The 17956-nt window shown below is 39.6% G+C and overlaps 1 protein-coding gene across 4 annotated transcripts in view; it reads left to right on the top strand.

The window, feature by feature from the left end:
• Positions 1–17956, top strand: part of ELF2 (E74 like ETS transcription factor 2) — a 34882-nt gene that overhangs the window by 1404 nt on the left and 15522 nt on the right. The window contains exons 2-3 of one of the 4 annotated variants that reach the window (XM_050320508.1): positions 5606–5796; positions 6785–6950. In XM_050320508.1, the coding sequence (XP_050176465.1) occupies positions 5725–5796; positions 6785–6950 (238 nt within the window). In that variant the 5' untranslated portion in view covers positions 5606–5724. Of the gene's footprint in view, positions 1–5602; positions 5797–6784; positions 6951–17782; positions 17922–17956 lie in introns of those variants that run through there. The other 3 variants (XM_050320507.1, XM_050320510.1, XM_050320509.1) reach the window with 3 other exon arrangements.

Raw genomic sequence — 17956 nt, forward strand, 5'->3', positions numbered from 1 at the left:
AATGCCTCCACGACTCCGGCTTGTGGGGGAGTGGAAGTGGTTGTTAAGGACCAACAAACGACTCGCTGGGAAGAGAAGTGCGGGTACAAAGTGAGGGTATGTGTGTGAGACTCCTGTCAGAGGGAAGAGAAGGTTTCAGGCTATCTTTAAATAGAGAGCAGTGGGAAGAGAGCCTGCTAATAGGATGAAATACGGGAAGGTCCAGAAGAAGCCTGCTGAAGCCACAAAGGTTTTTGCAGAACGTTAATAGTTTCTAAGTGATTATGAGCTTATATGTTTTGGGGCTCATCAGCTTTAGCTATTGAGGTTTCAGAGCAAATTTAAGATGTTCAGATTATCAAATTAAGTATGTATGGAAGGAGTTCCTCTGATTTCTCACTGGATTTGATGCATCATTAATTTGATGCAGCATAATAATTTTCTGTGCATTTCTCAATAAAATTGTTGCTTAGTTGTATGGAAACTTGGGAATTATGGCGTGGCCAGGACTGCTTTGCTGATTGCTTATTTTGATTTCCTTTTCTGTAACTTTTAGTGATTATTGTAATTTTTAAGATACTATAAACTGGAGGGATTGTTTTGTTCCCCTGACCTTGTGGATATAAAAATTTACTTTGTATCCTCTTTTTGAGTATACCCCCGGATCCTTTAGCAACAAGTTTGTTTGGTGGTTTTTGTTTTTTTTTTTTTTTCATTCAGCCAGCTTTTTCAGCAACCTAATTTTTCAGTTTTTAGACTTGTTCTGAGTCTCAAAAAACCCAGAAAGTTAATTTGCCCTTTCTTCTGCACGTGGCAGTGTGAAGCAGTTAGCCAGAGCTGTAAAAAATTATCTGGGAAAGCATCTTAAAAAAAAACCCTCTTCAGTTGACATAAATTTTTACAGAGCATGCTGTGGTTTATATGTATCGGAGTGACAGTGGCATTTACTGGTATATCTGAGGTGCTGCCTATGAAAGGCCACCTTCGTACCCTTAGGAAGCTGTGTCACTGTCAGTGGGATTGTGTGGAGATCTTGGCCAGTATATTTCTGCACGTATAACTTAACTTCATTTTCCAGCCAGCTTTCTAACTTTTTTTTTTTTAATTAAATCAAAAGAAGGCCTTTTTATTTAAAAGAAAAAAAAAAAAAGCTGTGTGTGTGATGCTACTGCTGGCTGCAGTCCTGCTCTTGTGGTTGCCTCTGTGTAGGTATCCGCATAAATCTCTCCTCAGGATCTGGGATGCCAGCTGAATAAAAGGGGGACATTGTTCCAAGTACTCTTGTGGTGGCTCTGAGTGCTGTGGGAGCAGCTGCCTCTGGTCACTGCTGCCCAGACTTCTGCATGTTTGTCTTGTTTTTGTGTGTGAGCATCTTTTTTTATTTTTTCTCAAGTGTTGGGTTCTTTCTGTTTTTTATTTTCCTCTTGCTTGCTTGTTTTATAATTAAAACGAAAGTGTACTCAAACTATTCGCAGATTTATATTTAGAGGTTTGTTTTGAAGCCAGTCCTAAATAACTTCACTTGGAGTCTGGCCTAGTAGAGGTGATGCTCTGCCATCCTTTCCACACGTTTTTATCAATTATTATTTGTAATTCTGTTGAGCTGCATCTTTGCTTTTCTGAAAATCTGGTAGGTGATTATGCACAGGGCCATCAACTTAAGGCACCATTTTCTGGGGGGATGTGCTCATCACAGTTGTGATTTGCAGTGGTTTTAAGCTTTCTGCTGAAAGCATAAAAGAACCATTTGGATTTCTTGTAGGCAAACACTTGGATGCACAGTGTAGGTCTTATAAATGTGCTACTCAACATGTGAATGACCTGCTTGGTATTTTGTAGCCTTTATGACAAGTCCCCTGTAGCCTCTGAAGATGTACAGGCTCTAATTGGTTGTCTTGATCATTGAAATTATCCAAAATTTGAGCGTTTGATATGTCCTTTATAGTGGTAAACAAGTTATAAACTTCTTGCTGTTGAGGCAAAGAATTTAAGGTTCAGATTTTGTAGTTTGATTTTTTTTTTCTAGTTTATTTTGGGGATAGGAGCACCTAGACTTACTTTTGTTTTCCCATGAGATATGTACAAAAACAACAAATGATGCAACAAAGCTGTTTTTGTGGTTGTAAGGGTTATTCCAAAAGTTTCAGAGCCAGTTTTTCTCTGCTTTCTGCATTAACAGGAAGAACAGGAGTGGATGTCAGAACTCTGACAAAATGATTCAGTAATTTCTTTTGGAAATGTTATTTTTTTTTCTCTGTGATGTTATTCCATATTTTGCCATGTTGTAAGCAACCATCTAGAGAGGAGTTACATTTGTAGTGTGTGTTTTTTGGTTTTATTTTTAATCTTCCTGGGTGTTGTTTTGTAATTCAAAACTAGTCATACTGTGAACCAGCTTCTGTGCTGGCTGTTTGTATCACTAGGGACAATCTGTTCTCTTACAAACCTGAATCATCTCTTCCTTTAAGAATCTGAGTCTAATTGTCTTTTGGCCTTTTTGTCTCAGTTAGCCTTGGGAAATGTGAATTTCAGAACTGATTTCTGAAAGTGGCCAGGCAGCCTTTTCCTTTTACAGGAGTCAAGTGAGTTGTGACTTGATAAGGAGAGGACGGGGAATAGATTCAGTGTTCTGCTGAAATTTGAGGGACAAGCAAAAAGCCTTCCACAGAGACATACTCCTTAGGGAAAAGAAAGAGGGCAGATGTTTGACTGGTTCATTCAGAAAGGGCTGTGTCAGTGGGACACAAACACATGGGTGTGCAGGGTGTGTTTGTGCGTTAGCTTCAACTTAGAACTGAAGTGAAGCTGTTTTAACTTCCCACTTGCCTTTTTCTGTATCCTGCCAGAGTTTCGAAAACGTTGCTGAATAGCAAGACTCTCAGTATGAAGTTCAAATCCTATTATCTAAAGACTCTGTGTCTTTCATTTATTCTTTGCCTGGACTGTTCCATACATTCGGTCTGAAGACACCATCTTTTTGATGAATGCTGGGATTTAGTGTCTCACTCATTTTTCTGTAGACTTTCCCCTGTAAGGTTTTTACTGTGAATTTCTGCCAGAACTGGGAAACGAGGATTATCGTTTATGTTCCTGCATTGCCCTGTCTTCATTTCTACAGGTGACTAGTAATTCATGTGCAGACAAATCAGCACAGAAGTGATCTAAACTTCTTGTAACCTAGGAGACATAAATGACACGTTTTTGAGATCACGTGGTCTTGCACACAGTATTGAGTGTTTTCAGTTGCTACTGTTTGGGCACCTGTGTGGGACTGTAGTACATAAAATATAAATACACAGTAGATGTGGTCTAGTATGTGATTGTTCATTTGCATTAATATTCTGTGTGAGAATGAGAATAGCTTTGTGACATCCTAAGGCAAAGACATTATATGAAGTGCTGTATGTTCTTATGTAGCTATAAGTCTGAGTTGCAGGAATAACACTGATTTTGAACCTGTTTGGAGGTTCTGCTTTCAAATTAATGTGCAGTTTCCTGTCTTTGGACTTCTCCTTTGGGTTATAATTGCTTGGTGGTATTTCTAGTGTGGATGTAAATGGAAAATTGTAGAAGAGGAAAAAGTTTTGATAAGAAAACTTTTATTTTTCTTCCTGATTGATTATTTTAGTGCATTCATAAACAGCTGTTTTTCTACTTTACATACTTCTGAATTTAAAGACTTTTGGAATAATTGTTAGGCAGGTAAGGAGTAGGCTCTTTGTGCTAAAAACCTGCAGGGTGACAAGTACATGTGGCTACAAGGGATGCCTGTTAAAGGCTTTGCAGCTTCAGTCTTCTTTGGGGAGCAGAGGAGGCCTTTGCTTTCTGTTTCATCTTGAGAATGTTGATAATCAAAAAGTGGTGCTAGGTTTACAAATGGAACAATGGAAAATAAAGTATTAACTGTCAGGGTTTTTCTTGTGCTGTTACAAATGAAGTATTGTTAGGTATGAATCATGCTTTGTCATGTAAGGTTGGCTGCCTATGTAAACAAAAAAGCCTTATTTTTTATTCTAAGTTGCATATATTTTTTTTTCCTTTCTTTTGAAGTGTATCTTGTGCTTATTCTACTGCTGCTATGATAGTGATTTATATGGTTTCCTCTTCTTTGGTTTTATTTTGTGAGGATTAATTCTCAAGAAAGCTGGGATCAGAATTTATTCTCCTTTTGTATGTAAGGGTGAAAAATACAGGTATCTTGCTCTGTTGTGTCAGGATTTTTTTTTTTTTTTGGTGTGTTGTTTGGTTTTTTGGTTGGGTTTTTTTGGTGTGTTTTTGTAGTGACCTGCCACACACTGTGTGGCAACTGACTTTGTGCCACGTTGGTAGAGCAGTATCAGTGATGCCTTTCTGGGCATATTTTTATGGCAGGCTGAAGGATCCTCAGTACCTTGATAAATTAAAGTTTTAAAGCAATTTTTGCGTAGTATTTTTTGTTGACTTTCTTGCTTAGTTGACATCCTGTTGGGAAGATCAGCAATTGCAGTTTTTGCAAGTGCACCTAAGCTGTCATGCCCACAGGGAGTCCAGTTGTTGTGCATGAATCCAAACTAGTTTTTCCTATATGTGCCAGATTAATTTAGTTTAAGCTGTCTGCTGTTGAAAAGCAGACTCGCTGAGTTTGCCCATTAAAGTATTGCTTATAATTCCTTTTCTTCAGTATGTGTTAGAAGATCCTATTTTCTTGCAGACCTCAGTGATTGTGCTAGCTTTCTAAATGGATGGGTTTTATTAAAAATGTTGGGCTAAATTCTGGCTTCTGTTAAAAAGCATTGATCTCAGTGGAGTTACTTGAAAGGGTAATTGATAACAGGTTGGGTTCTTGTGCCTCGCATGGAACATGGGCTTTTTCTTGTACAGCTAAGATGCCTTAGTTGCACCTTGAAGTACTAAACTGCTCCTCTTGACCCACAGTTTATGAAAGGAGATTATTTGTCTCTTCCAAAGGCAGGGTATGAGTAATAGCAGTGGCTAGAAACAAAGTGCTCCTTAAAAAAAATCCACAAAGATGAAAGTTGTGCATCTTTGTAAGCTCAGTCAGTCCACGGTACACACAGATTGAAGCATTACGATGTGCAACTACATTTTTAGACTCATAAGAATTTCTTCTCTAAAAGATGAACTGCTAGAATACTTTGTATTTCAAAGAAATCTGTAGATTAGAAATTAGGTATGTATTTGAGATGTGTAATAAATATGCACTGCTTTAAAAAGGCAATATGTTTGAAAGCGTTATGAAACTAGTAAAGCAAAGAAGAAAATGTAATTAAAAAATAATCCGATCATTTGATATGAAAGCAATAACTTTAGAAAAGCTGCGCTAACTCAAATGTATGTACGTCTCAAAAAAAAGTTAGTTAATATTTGACCTCAGTTAGAAATTAATGATTCTGGCTGAAGTTGCAAAGAGCCAAACTGAAATTGTGTTCTCTTAGTACTAGTGTGAAACTTGTGCTGTATGGTCACTGTTAACTTCACCAAGGTCAGCACATTCTGTCCCACCTGTTGTGTTTGCTGATGTCCTGTTTTGATGTAGAGATATAATATGCAGTAGATTTCATAAACCTCAGAAGACTTTTGGCTATAAATTATGCAAATAACTTAAAATTATTTTGTGTTTCAGCAGCCTCTGCCTAGCTGTTTAACAGCAGTGGATTGAGAATTCAAGCCTTTGACATCCTGAGGTTATCAGTGTTACTGTCTTCAAGAGATAACAGCTCTCAAAGAATCTTCAGGGGATGCACCATGACATCGGCAGCGATTGACACCGGGGGCCCTGGCCTGGAGTTTGACAGCAGTGGAATCAAAAAGCAAGAGGTTAGAAAAATCAATAGCATTTGCTTACTATCAAACTTTGCACCTTTCATCTAAATTTGAAAGAAAAGTTCACTGTAAACTTGCTGCGAGGAAAAATGAAATGGATTTGAGATTGTTATGTAAGGAGTAAGAGAGCAGCCATTTTCCAAATATCTTTTATTAGAAGATTCTGTTATCACGGAGAAGTGGAAGCAGTAAGTTTTGGAGTCTGCAGTACAGCTGTAGACTTGGTTTACAAAATTACATTCTATACTAAGCATTTCTTTAAAGATCTCAGATGTGTCTTGAGGTATAGAACAAGCTGAGTAGAACAATAAAGGGCCTCTTTTAAGTTAGCCAGCACAACATGTTTGGTTGCATTTTTGCACTCTTATCAACAAATAATAAATATATTCTACTATCCTGTAGCTTTTAATAAATAGAATCTGGCAGGGTTCCACTTCTGCAACACTTTAACTGATTAAATATGCTTTTACAGACATTTTGATCCTGAAATAAGTAGAAATAAGCATATGGGCTGTGAAGTAGTCAGTTCTTCTGTGACAGCTTATCTACTTAATCCAAAACATGGGTGTTCATGAGACACAGGTCAGATGTAGGTATCTTGCAGTACACACAAAAAGCCTTGATTACATTTCATCAAGCAGAGGGAGAAGAAACACTTCCCACAGCTGAATGACTTCATTAGAAACCTCTTTTCCAATATCTTAAAGCTCTTTGTTTGATGCTTTAAATTTTAAGTGCTTAAACCCAGGAAAATATCTTTGAGTTTGAGGGAGGTCCCTTTGATGGCTGATAAGCCATCTTTTAATCTTTTCATCTCTTGCTTTAGAAGAAAATTTCATTTAAAAATCTTTAAAATTACTATCATTATTCTATAAAATATGTAAGAGCATAAGAGGAAAAATATTCATGTAGAGTTCAATAGTGCAGTATTTAGAGCATTTTTTTTTCTTTTCTTCCCTTTTTTTTTTTTTCCTTTCTATAGGAAAATGAGCCAGTCTCTGAATTCCCAGCAGTGATTGTGGAGCCAGTTCCTAGTGCCAGACTAGAACAGGGTTACGCTGCTCAGGTCCTGGTTTATGATGACGAGACTTACCTGATGCAAGATGTAGCAGAGGAACAAGAAATTGAGACTGAAACTGTGGAAACAGGTAGACTTACTTGATCTTTTTTCTTCCATGAGGTTTTAGTACTTTTAGAAGTCCCCAAGGAGTGTGACATTGTATCTACCCACGGGATGGAGATCCTGACCTGAGTTCCCATCTCTTCCCTCTAAACTTAGTTGTGCCCAGCTTGAGTGGTGACAGGATTACCTTGGCAGGTAAAAATGTCACCTTGTGTTCAGGATACTGCAAACTGTGTACCCTCATGAGCTGGCAGATCTTCTTTTATGTCTTTGTTACTTACGCTAGACAGCTAAACTTGGGAGTTTTTAAACATCAGCTGAGCCAGGAAGCTGGTTAGAACTCAGTTTTTTAATGTGTCTGGGCCAAATACCTCCAGGGCAGCTGGCAGTATGGACTGTGTGGCTCTATTTACCCTATATTCCTGTCTGTCCCTTGCTATCCCACTTTTTGATCCAAGAATGGTTTTATTGCTGGCTGGATGTCAGGAGTGTGTGGCTAGAGGGAACGGAGCTGGACTGTCCTTTTATTGGCAAAAAGCCGAACAGATTGAAATTAACTCATCTAGCTGGTAAAATATCAAGTTAGGGAAGAAGCAAGGAGTGGAGCTTTGGCATTAAAAGCTGAGCTGGTTAGTGCTAAGCACATTTTTCTCTACACCCTCTCTCCAAAGAGCGCCATTGGGAGGTCTGCAATTCCTGAGGGGCACCAAAGTCTGTTTAAAGTGTCTGAGGAAACAAGAGTTGTGCTGCTACAGCAGCCTAGTGACACCTGACTGCTGGGCTGCTGCTGTGCTGCGATTCACAGGATGAGCTCAGTTGGAAGGGACCCACAAGGATCAAGTCCAACCCTTAGCCCTGCACAGGACCATCCCCAAAAATCACACCATGTGCCTGAGAGCATTGTCCAAACACTTCTTGAACTCTTTCAGGCTTGGTGCTGTGACCACTGCCCTGGGGAGCCTGTTCCAGTGCCCAACCACCCTCTGGGGGAAGAACCTTTTCCTGATATTCAGCCTAAACCTCCCTTGACACATTGTCAGGCCATTCCCATGGATCCTATCACTGGTCACCACAGAGAAGAGATCGGTGCCTGCCCCTCCTCTTGCTTTCTTGTGTTATCTCTCATACTTGTCAAACTTTAGCCACTTCAGTTTATTAAGTTTGCAGGAAAAAGTAGCAAGGAGACTCTCAGCTGTTCTGTATTTTTTGGTTTTAAATTTCTGGTGGATTAGTAGAGTGTTGGGGTAGGGAGTACAAAGAACTGCAGCCAAAGGGAGTCCAGGTCCTCTTGGGCACTCCATACTGAGCTGGTGAGACCAACATCCCATGGGCAGCACACATTCCTATCCTGACGCTGCCTAATGCAGAGTTGGAGTTAAAATTCATGATGCCAGGCAAGCAAAACAAAGGTGAGAGACTCTTCTTTCCTCCCAGCTGCTTATCTTGGCAGCCCAGTAAGTGTGCATTCCCATCAGATTAGGCAAGTGTCAGTGCAGATTTCTCTGTAAGCAATGGATGCAACTGCTCATACATCCTTCTGAATTTGGATGTTATCCAAATGTTTGCACTGCAGCAAAAATCACATGCATCAACTTCATAAGATGTGCATGAACTAATGATTCAATACTTACAGTTCCAGTTCACTCAAATATGTTTGGAATGAAATATGCCAATTAGAGATTCAACAAGTTAATGTAAAGTTATGAAACATATATTTTTTAATTCTATTTTTATATATATGCGGTAATAAACTTTTAAGATTAAGGTAAGTGAGAAGTGAGGATGTTCTTCCTAAACTGCATTTTAGAACTTAAACTTATATTTGAAAACCTTTAAGAGCTTATACTTTGAAGGTTTTTGTATTCAGAAATTGTTTTCTAAACATTAAATATGCTGTTTCTTGTAAGATTTTTATAGATTAATGGCTAACAGGGCAACTATTTCAGGATAAAGAGCTACTGCACATGAACTCTTAATGTGTTTAAATATAATTTTATGGCTGTAGTAAATTGGTGGAAAGGACAATTAAAACCTTGTACCTCTTCTGTAGCAATATTTTTATTTAAGCTACTGTTCAAAGAAATAGACATGTGGGTGCTTCCAAGCCTTGATATTTGAAAGTGTAGTCTTAAAATTTATAGAGCAGTTGATATAATAATTTGATGGGTTTGTGGCTTGAGATGTTGAGAGATGTGTCTTGACTGCGTGTAGTTTGTTGGTGTTCTCTGTTAATTTTTTTTTTTAATTTCATAGTTTGACATTAGTATGTCCTTAAAAATTTAGTGTGATAACATAATGAAATATTAAAATCAGTTCAAATATTTAAAACTTTGTTTTAATAGTTTCGAGTGAAGAACTAATAGGCACTAAAAAGCCAATTTACCGTGAAGAAGAAATTAAAATTAATGAAGATTTAAAAATTTATGAATGCACACCGGTTCCCATGCTCCAGCTTTTCACTGTTGTTTGTATGGTGTATACACCATTAATCCAGTGTGGTTTTCATGGTGAATGAAATGAGCTCTTGCACAGAACTTGTGTCCAGTGTTGGTTTAGACTGTTCTGAGGGAGGCAGTCCTGTGGGACATGTGTTTTGACCAACATGTTTTGGCACAGCCAGGAGTCTTTCTCAATTCATTGCTCGTACAGAAAGGTGAGGTGGGTGGAGAGAAAGTATTAAAACCCCAAGAAACATTCCCTTTGGTAATGCACCATTATTAGCAGTGACTTGCAGGACTGAATCTGACTGTGTTGTTCAATTTTAATTGAGATACTGGGCTGTGGGTAAGAAGCAATTTAATGTAGGAGAGGTGGCAACAGGTGCCATAGTAATTGTTAATGAGAAAGCAGCCCAAGGCAGTAAACAAAGTATAATGTGTTTTTAAAGAGCATCATTTTACGGTGTTAATTTTCTGAAGTACATATCTTTATTCTGCTAATGATCCTAATTTATAGAGAGGTGCAACAATTTGATTTCTGTGCATCTTCCAAGAAAATTCAGTTATTGCTAACGTAGTCTCAATAGATTCTGCTTCATAAATGACAGAACTAATTGCTACAACAAATTTCATGTTATTCGATAAATGTATCATTGTTGCAGCAAGAATGAGTAGACTTAATATCTTTTGTGGTTCTGGACTCTACAGACAGCATGGCAGATACTAAAAATTCATCTTAAAGAGGTCTGGGCAGTATTTGAAAAGGATACCTATTCTCCTAACATAAGACACACCCTTTGTCAGTAGCTTTACTGCTGGCCATGGATGTGATTTTTTTTTCCTTTCTTGTGACAGTTCATTGGCACTTCCAGCGACTACTGATTTACATGCTTTGTAGCATTGCAAGTACATATTCCAAGAGCCTCGAGCTACTCTGCAGTTAATCTAAAGCTCTGTAATTAAAAATGTAGCCTTATTCTGGCCTTCAGAGATAGGGATCAGTACCCTTTGTGAAAAACATAGTGGGGCAGCTCCTCGGGACTCTGATTTGTGCAGTGCCTTGAATGGTTCTGTTTGTGGTTTGCTATTCCATGGGTGGATTTGAGACTGTGTGGACTGTAAGGACAGTCAGTGCTGAGCCAAGGGCAGAATCAGGACCTGTGATGTTGTTTTGTATTAAAAAACTTTTTGCATTTATGCACCCACTAATTAAATAAAATATGCTATATGATTGTTATAAATACTGATGAATTTTTAACTAATTCTAGTGGAGTATGGACGGTTTTGCTTATCAGAGTCCTTCCAGCCTGTTTCCCACTAATCTATCTTGATTCATTAATCAAGGATCATTAATTATAATTAATCCTTTAACAGTGAATTTAATCCATTAACTATAAAAGTAAGATCCAAGAGTCTTTTAGCACACAAGAAAGACTTAATGGTTCAAGTTATGTTTTTATTCTAGAGGGAAAAAAATGCCTATCTGCTTGGAATAGAAAGACATCATGACAGAGGAGTTTTCTTGTGACATTCTTTGTGGAGGTAGTGAGTGCCTTTTGTAATGACTGAAAGGGAAGATATAAGCTTGAAGTTGACATAGTGTTTAGATTTCTTTCCCTGTTTGTATGATATTCTTGGGAGCGGTACCTTTAGACTATTGAGGACTAACCTTAAAATTTTGTTTACTGCAACATTGACAGTGTTTGTATCATAAAAGAGACATCCTTCTTAACAAGTTTTTAATAATATCCAAATTTTGCTGGCTTTCATCTCCTGCATAGTTTTCTGTCCTTAAAGTAGTTAGGCCTTAAGTTGTAGGATTTATTCAGCAAAACCTTTGTAGTTTCCATTACAGCAGAAGCTGCTGTCTTTAAAGAAGCAGTCACTTTGAAATTAACAATTGCTACATTTGCAAAACCCATGTTGTTGTTTGTTCACAAATTTTGTTGAACAATGGTAGCTATTAAGGAAATGTTGCTGTAAATAATGTAAAGCTTGATCCCTATGAGAGGTGATCCAAAATCATATTGCCCCCGTAGACCCCTGATGGAGTTGATTTAGTGACTCTAACATCTTATATGAATAGCATTTTTCCCCTTATTTTTTTATTAATCACCAAAGCAACAAGTACAGGTTTGGGATTTTTTTTTTTTTGGTCACAGCTTTAAGATGAAAGAGGAGACAAACCTAGTCTTTTCAAGAAGTTGAAATGTCATAAAATTTGTGAACTGTCACCAGGTTTTTTAATTTGATATTTCATCAGAAATCCTCCTTGTGGTTCAGGTTGAAAAGTCTAGTTTAATTCTAAAAATATTATTGGCACAGGGAGGTGGAGAATCTGCATGAAAATAATGGGGACCTGAAAATGAGCCTTGGCAGGGTTATGATCTGGAAAAATATTGGGCTACAAAGATCAGGAAGTTCAGCTGAAACTATAATGTAAATTGACAGCCATCCTTAAGGAGGGAGGAGGCTGAATCAACAGGGAGTTTAGGCTTATTCCTCTCCTAATTTAAACAAATGGATGAACAAAATACATACTTTAAGGGAAATCTTTTAGAGAGCAAATTTCAGATTACTGCTTCCACAGCTATCACCATGGGAATCAGCTTTGCATATCTATGTCCAATCATTGCCTGTTCTTCCTTCTGCCTTTATATGTCTTCTCTTATTGTAATTCAGACTGCTTCCTTCTAATGTCTTTTATGTGAATTTGAACCCATGAACTCTTGTTTCTCAGGTAAGTTTTCATAAGTTAAATATCATATACTAAGAACTCAGTATTAGATCTGGCTAGAATCTTACCTTTGAATATGGCATGTGCATGTAAGGGATAAACAAAACAGTGTTATAATTCATTCTGTGTGGACATTATTTGATTAAACTTTTACAAAAAACGAGTTAACACGGGCATCTGCTGTACATTTTGTTAGTGCTGACGTAACCTGTTGACTGAACTTCATTTTCTTACACTGACAGCTCGGTGAGAATGTTACACATGGAGAGGGAACAGTTTGCTTTAGAGGACCTTGCCGAGTTAAAAAAAGCCAAGACCAGTTTGGACATTCTAACAACTTGACTAAACTCTCAAGTTGTTACGGTCTTCATCAAAGTGCTAAGATGAAGCCTGTTAGCTAGACAAAAGCAAGATAAAGCTTTGCTTGCTCTACTGCAAGAATTAGATGTCTCTAACACATGAATGGGTAAAGAGTTTGCCCTTTGAATGTGAGCTAATTTTATTTTTTGACACCATGCTGCTGCTGCATCCGTGTGAATGCTCACTCTGCCAAGAAATCCACTGCATTTTTACCAGTTAAATGCTGGTGACAGTGAGGCAAAATGATTCCCTTCTTACTTCATGTGCTGTTGTATAGTACTTACAGCGGTTGCACTAAAGGCATACACATCTGTTCTCAGTAACATTCTTAATTCAGAAACAAAATTCAACTGCAACTTAAATTTTATGTCATATTTGCCGGTGTTTCCTTTTCTGGGAAATTGAGGAAAAGAGCTCTAGAACTGTGGATGATAGTATTTTAACATGACCATAAAACCCTGGTTGTGCTGTCCTGTTGTTCTTTCTAGAGTTCAGGTTTCTGCCTTGCTGTATTCGGTAGTCCATTTATATCAAAAGAATGCTGCAAGATTAACTATTTTGTAATAAAGCCTCATTTAACTACACATTTCAGGAATAATTTTTATTTCCTGAGGCTGAGAGGAGGCTAATTCAGTGACTTGCTGGGGTGGAGTATTAAAGGTTGGACTTCAGATGTGTAAGATGCATGCTCCTCTAAACTCCTGACCCCAGTTGTAACTGCGAGTGAGAATTTGTAAGCTGTTACCATGAAGTCTCAGCCACAACATTTTACTAATGAAGGCTGAAAATCTGTGTGACTTCTACCTTGAAATCAGAACCCAATATGGCAGTGCCAAACCCATCGTGGTATGAGTGCACAAGAGTTTACTGGTCTTTATTGATCAAAAATGTAGTGACAGACTTGAAAATAGTAATTTTTAAAGGTGATCTGCACATTAAAAGGGAGATTGTAGTTGACAACAAACTCTAGGATGACAGTAAAGCCACATGTGTTTGAGCAGGGCATTTAGTCCTTAGAAATCTTCAGTGGGACCCCTCTCCTCAATATTACCCTGGATCCTTCAGGAACATTTTGTTGTTGTTTTGCTATTTGGCAATTTTCTACCGTGGAATCCACAGTGGATGATAATGATTATGCTGATCTGCTGATAAAGGTGACAGCTGCATTTTCTTGGATGTTTGCTGGGATTTAACAGTTTTAATATTAAAAATATTAAATATTAAAAATATTTCTTTGTATTGTTACCCTTGCAATGCAGTAATAGCTATCAACAGTTTGATAGCCTGCTGTTGAGGGCAGCAGCTACTTCTGTAATTATGAGATGTGAATTTCTTAGGATCCTGGGCAAAACTGACCTTTCTGTAACATTAAAATTTGTAGGTGGTTTGGACCCTCGAAACAGGACGTGCCTGGATTTCTGAAATTACTTGAAGCTTTTTAGCGTGGTTGGCATTTCAGCATTGTTACTCTGTTGTCGTTTGCAATTTGTCATGTAGACTGCAAATACTACCCTCAGACATATTGCTGTCTACCCTCCACTACTTACTTAAATGAAGTCAAACAAATCACCTCTGTAAGAATAAGCAACTACTTTATGATAATTGCCTTTTTCCAGGGTAGGTCTTACTAGAATACAACTGGCATCCTCTGTGGCTAAACGTAATTAAATGCACACAGGTTTTCCTTCCTGGTTAATCATTTGCTGTCAGTGGAGGACAGAGGCGCCATTAGAAGGTTGCACTTTTAGCATTTCAAGTTACAATACTTGTGATGTAGTTTTCCAAGAGAAACTACAATCTGTTATCAGAGAATATTTTTATCATAATTGTAAGAATTGTGGAAGGGCAGCTTTGCATACGAGACTATGGAAGCGGAGATTGACAATTCCTCCACAGCCACTGAATGCTCTACTAATTTTGAGGACTGTTCAGGGAGATGCTTGAGATAATTGATGATCCTATTCCAATCCATTTCTGCAAATCTGCTGAAACCTACCAGTTCTTCATATTCTGAATTTAGATCTGCTATCTTGGATGCAATTAATCACATCCAGCTGCTTTTCTTCAGCTTTCACTTTTTCAAAATAATCAGGATGAGGTTTAACTGGTGTATATTGCAAAGAAGAAGTGACACATTTCCTTTAATGTGAACAAAAGTTGTCCATATTAAACATTTTGACTTTTTTTTTTGTCTGGCACTTGGTAAATATAGATGTGATGAGCATATAGGTCTACCTGGCTATCTTGACAGCTGAGTTTGTGGTTTAAAAAGTTACAGTAAAGCTTAGTCTTTGTGTGCTCTAACAGTAAAACAATCAGGCCAACAAAAAACTAGGTTAATAAATATATTTCTGTCTGACAAAGACTGATGCTGTTGGGGATCTGTTCATCTATCTATTTTTTTCTGCCTTTTTCATACCAGAGAAACATAAGTACATCTGCAATTTCCTGTGGCCCTGTTCCATTACAGTAAATATTTCCTGCTTCATTGGGCCACCCACTGAGTAGATTTTGTAGCCCTCTTTGTTAGCCTTCTGCCTAGAAAGGAGGCTTAAAAATAGATTAAAAAGTTAAGTGCATGTTTACTTTATCCCCCTGTTGACTCTCCTTTTTCCCTGAAATAATAAGATTTTATTAGCATGACAAATCAACCAGCATTCAGCGTGAAATACTAGAAATCATATAATTTAAAGAGATGAAACTGCAGAACTTCCAGAGAAAGTTGCATTCCTCCTTAAAGACATATATGTCTATATATGTACTACTGTGTAAGGTGTGCACAGATCAAAATGATCACTACATAGATTTGTTGTAGTTTTTAACATATTAATCTTGAAAGTGCCCAGGCTTGGACTCTTTTCAAGGGATTGGAACCCCTCAGGCATCCACTGATATTCTCTCTGTGTGATCAGAGAGAGCAAAGACTCAGAATACCGAGTGCAGCTGTTCAAGTCCATTTCTTGTGAATTGGCAAACACTGTGCTAAGTCTGTGCTCGCAGTAGTAAATAAATGCTGCCTAGAAAACTGCTAATAAACCAAGAGCTTGGTGTTTTATGCTCCTTTTTTCCTTTCATTTCGGACATGTGGAGTTTGTCAAAAGTTACACAGTGCACATTACTTGAATGCACTTATTGAAAGAGTCCATATATCCCAGGCAAAAATTCATTGGATACGAGTCAAATGCTTGAGTTTATGACTGAAACTCAAGCAATCAGTAAACAATGTTCACCGAATTACACAGCAATCATTAAAGGAAAAGATTATGGAGGCACATTTTCCAAAGCGTGGAAGTGCGATTTCCTATTGATGTGTGTTTGGATTCAAAGGTATTTAGTGTCTCAGCACACCTTTTGATCTGGATCTAAGCAGGCAAACTTTTAAACTGTATTTTATTGCTGTGGGCCAAATGGCTTGAAGTGTGGGTAAATTACAATTTTTAGCAACAGTAGGTACAGGGAGTGGAGTGAGAGGAGTACATGGTTACTGCAGTACTCTGTATTTAAGCTGAACCTATGGTGTTGCTCAACCACACTGGGTGAGGTTTCCACTTCAATTTGAGGATGTTTTAATGAAGGACTATTAAGTTTTATTGCACATTTAAATGTGCGCCTACTTAAAATGACTTTCCTTGTCCTTGGGCTTGCCTCCACTAGGAAAATTTCTGCTGGAGGATACAGCAGAGTCCCCTAGTGGAAATATGCTGACGGAAGGAATTCTTGCTAGTACTGCTGCTGCACCTCTCTGAATAACAAAAGCTGACAGGAGCACTCTGCTTTTGGCAAAGCTGGATCTGCATGAGAGCTTTTTGCCGTCACAGCTGGCTACTTGCCTTTTTTGTCCATGCTTCTGGTTGGAAAGAGCTCGGCTGGCAAAACTTTAGCACAGACCTACTCTCTTAGATAGGTCTTTAATGTGAGAATGAATGATCTCTCTTGGAGGTCTTGCTTATCTGATGGTGATGAACAAATTTAATTCCTTACAGCCAAGAATGGATGAGTCAAGTCTACAAAACGCCTGAATTTTTATTTGTGTGTTATAAATATTATATATAAATACAGCTATTAAAATGTATTTCTATAAAGCCTTGGGTGTTGTAGTGTTAGGAGTATGATTTGTGAAAAGTTTGAAGCACTGAATTTACGAGCTGGATGTCACTTATGCTGGGTACTATTTTATGATTTCTGTGGTGGGAAAAAATGCTTCTGAAGTATTGCTTGTGATCTAGGTCCTAGGACTACTAAAATTTGAGAGGGCGGAAAAGGTTCTGTATTGTCAGGTTGCAGCTGGTGTCCTTCACCTGCTTTTAATGGAGCTGTGGTGTACGTGGAAGAAGGAATTCTCTTTAGGCAGGTGTTTGTTTGCTTGATCCTTGGCTTAATAATATTAGCCTAGTCAGGTGTGTGTGTTGTTAATGAAGGAATTCTTACGTGTAAACTCCATGCATAGCTCCATGTTGAATACGCTTTGCTTTTCTTGGGGTAGCTACTCTTTGCATGCAGCTCTGAAGTTGTACCCTGGGAGTGATCAGCACAGGGAATGGACAGGCACCTGTGGAGAGTGCATTCTCCTGACTGGTATCTGTCCAGCTGCAGCACTCCAGGGGCCTGGCAGGGAATGCTGTGGTGTCACTGAAGCAGGTGTTCTTCAGATGGCAGAGCAAACCACCCTAAAAAAAGCAGCGGTTGTGGTTTTTTAGATGTATTTTTAGATTAAGAAAGCAATGCAACTCCCCCCCCATCCCCCCCTCCCAAATCTGCTCAGAGGCTGGGTTTCACGAAGGATGGACAGGGCCTGTAGCTAACTGGAAAAGGCACCTAAAGTTTCCTTGGAATCAGCCCTGCTGCTATTCAGGAGACGAGGTGGATTGTAGGAGAGGAGGACTGAGGCTTTCTGGCGAACAGTTACTGAACGTAGGGGCGCGCCAGGGGAAAACTTGTTACTGCGTCAGTGGGGACTGCCAGGCTTATCCTGATTCCTGGGGCACGTCGCTGCCGGTTTGCGGGAGCTGCGGGGAGGCAGACGGGAAGGCGCTCGGGGCAGCGCCGAGACCGGCCGCTCTGCGCTCCGACGCGCTCTGTCCGTGCCCGCGGCTGCCTCCGGGCCGGGCCGGGCGAGCGGGCAGGCGCTGCCCGCGGCCCGTGTGTGCCGGCGGTGCCCGGCAGCTCCCCCTTCCCGCGGGCGGCCCCCTCTGCTGCCGCGGCGGCGGCGGGAGCCGGCGCGGCACTTCCTGTGTGGGGCGGGCGGCGGAAGGATCGCGCGCGCGCGCCGCCCCGCAGGAAGCGCTCGCGCCGCCGCCGCCGCGCGCCGTGGCGGTGACCGCTCCGCCCGCGCCGCGGGAGCGCGCCTCGCCGGCTCCCGCGCGCGCCCGCCCGTCAATGTGAAGCCGCTCCGGCAGCGTAAACATGGCGGCGTCCGTGCATGAGGGGCCCACCAACCAGCTCGACCTCCTCATCCGCGCCGGTGAGCGGCGCCGCGCCGCCGGGGCGCGCGGACGG

Source organism: Myiozetetes cayanensis, unplaced genomic scaffold, assembly GCF_022539395.1.
Source record: "Myiozetetes cayanensis isolate MyiCay16 unplaced genomic scaffold, myiCay2020 scf24, whole genome shotgun sequence".
Lineage (NCBI taxonomy): Eukaryota > Metazoa > Chordata > Aves > Passeriformes > Tyrannidae > Myiozetetes > Myiozetetes cayanensis.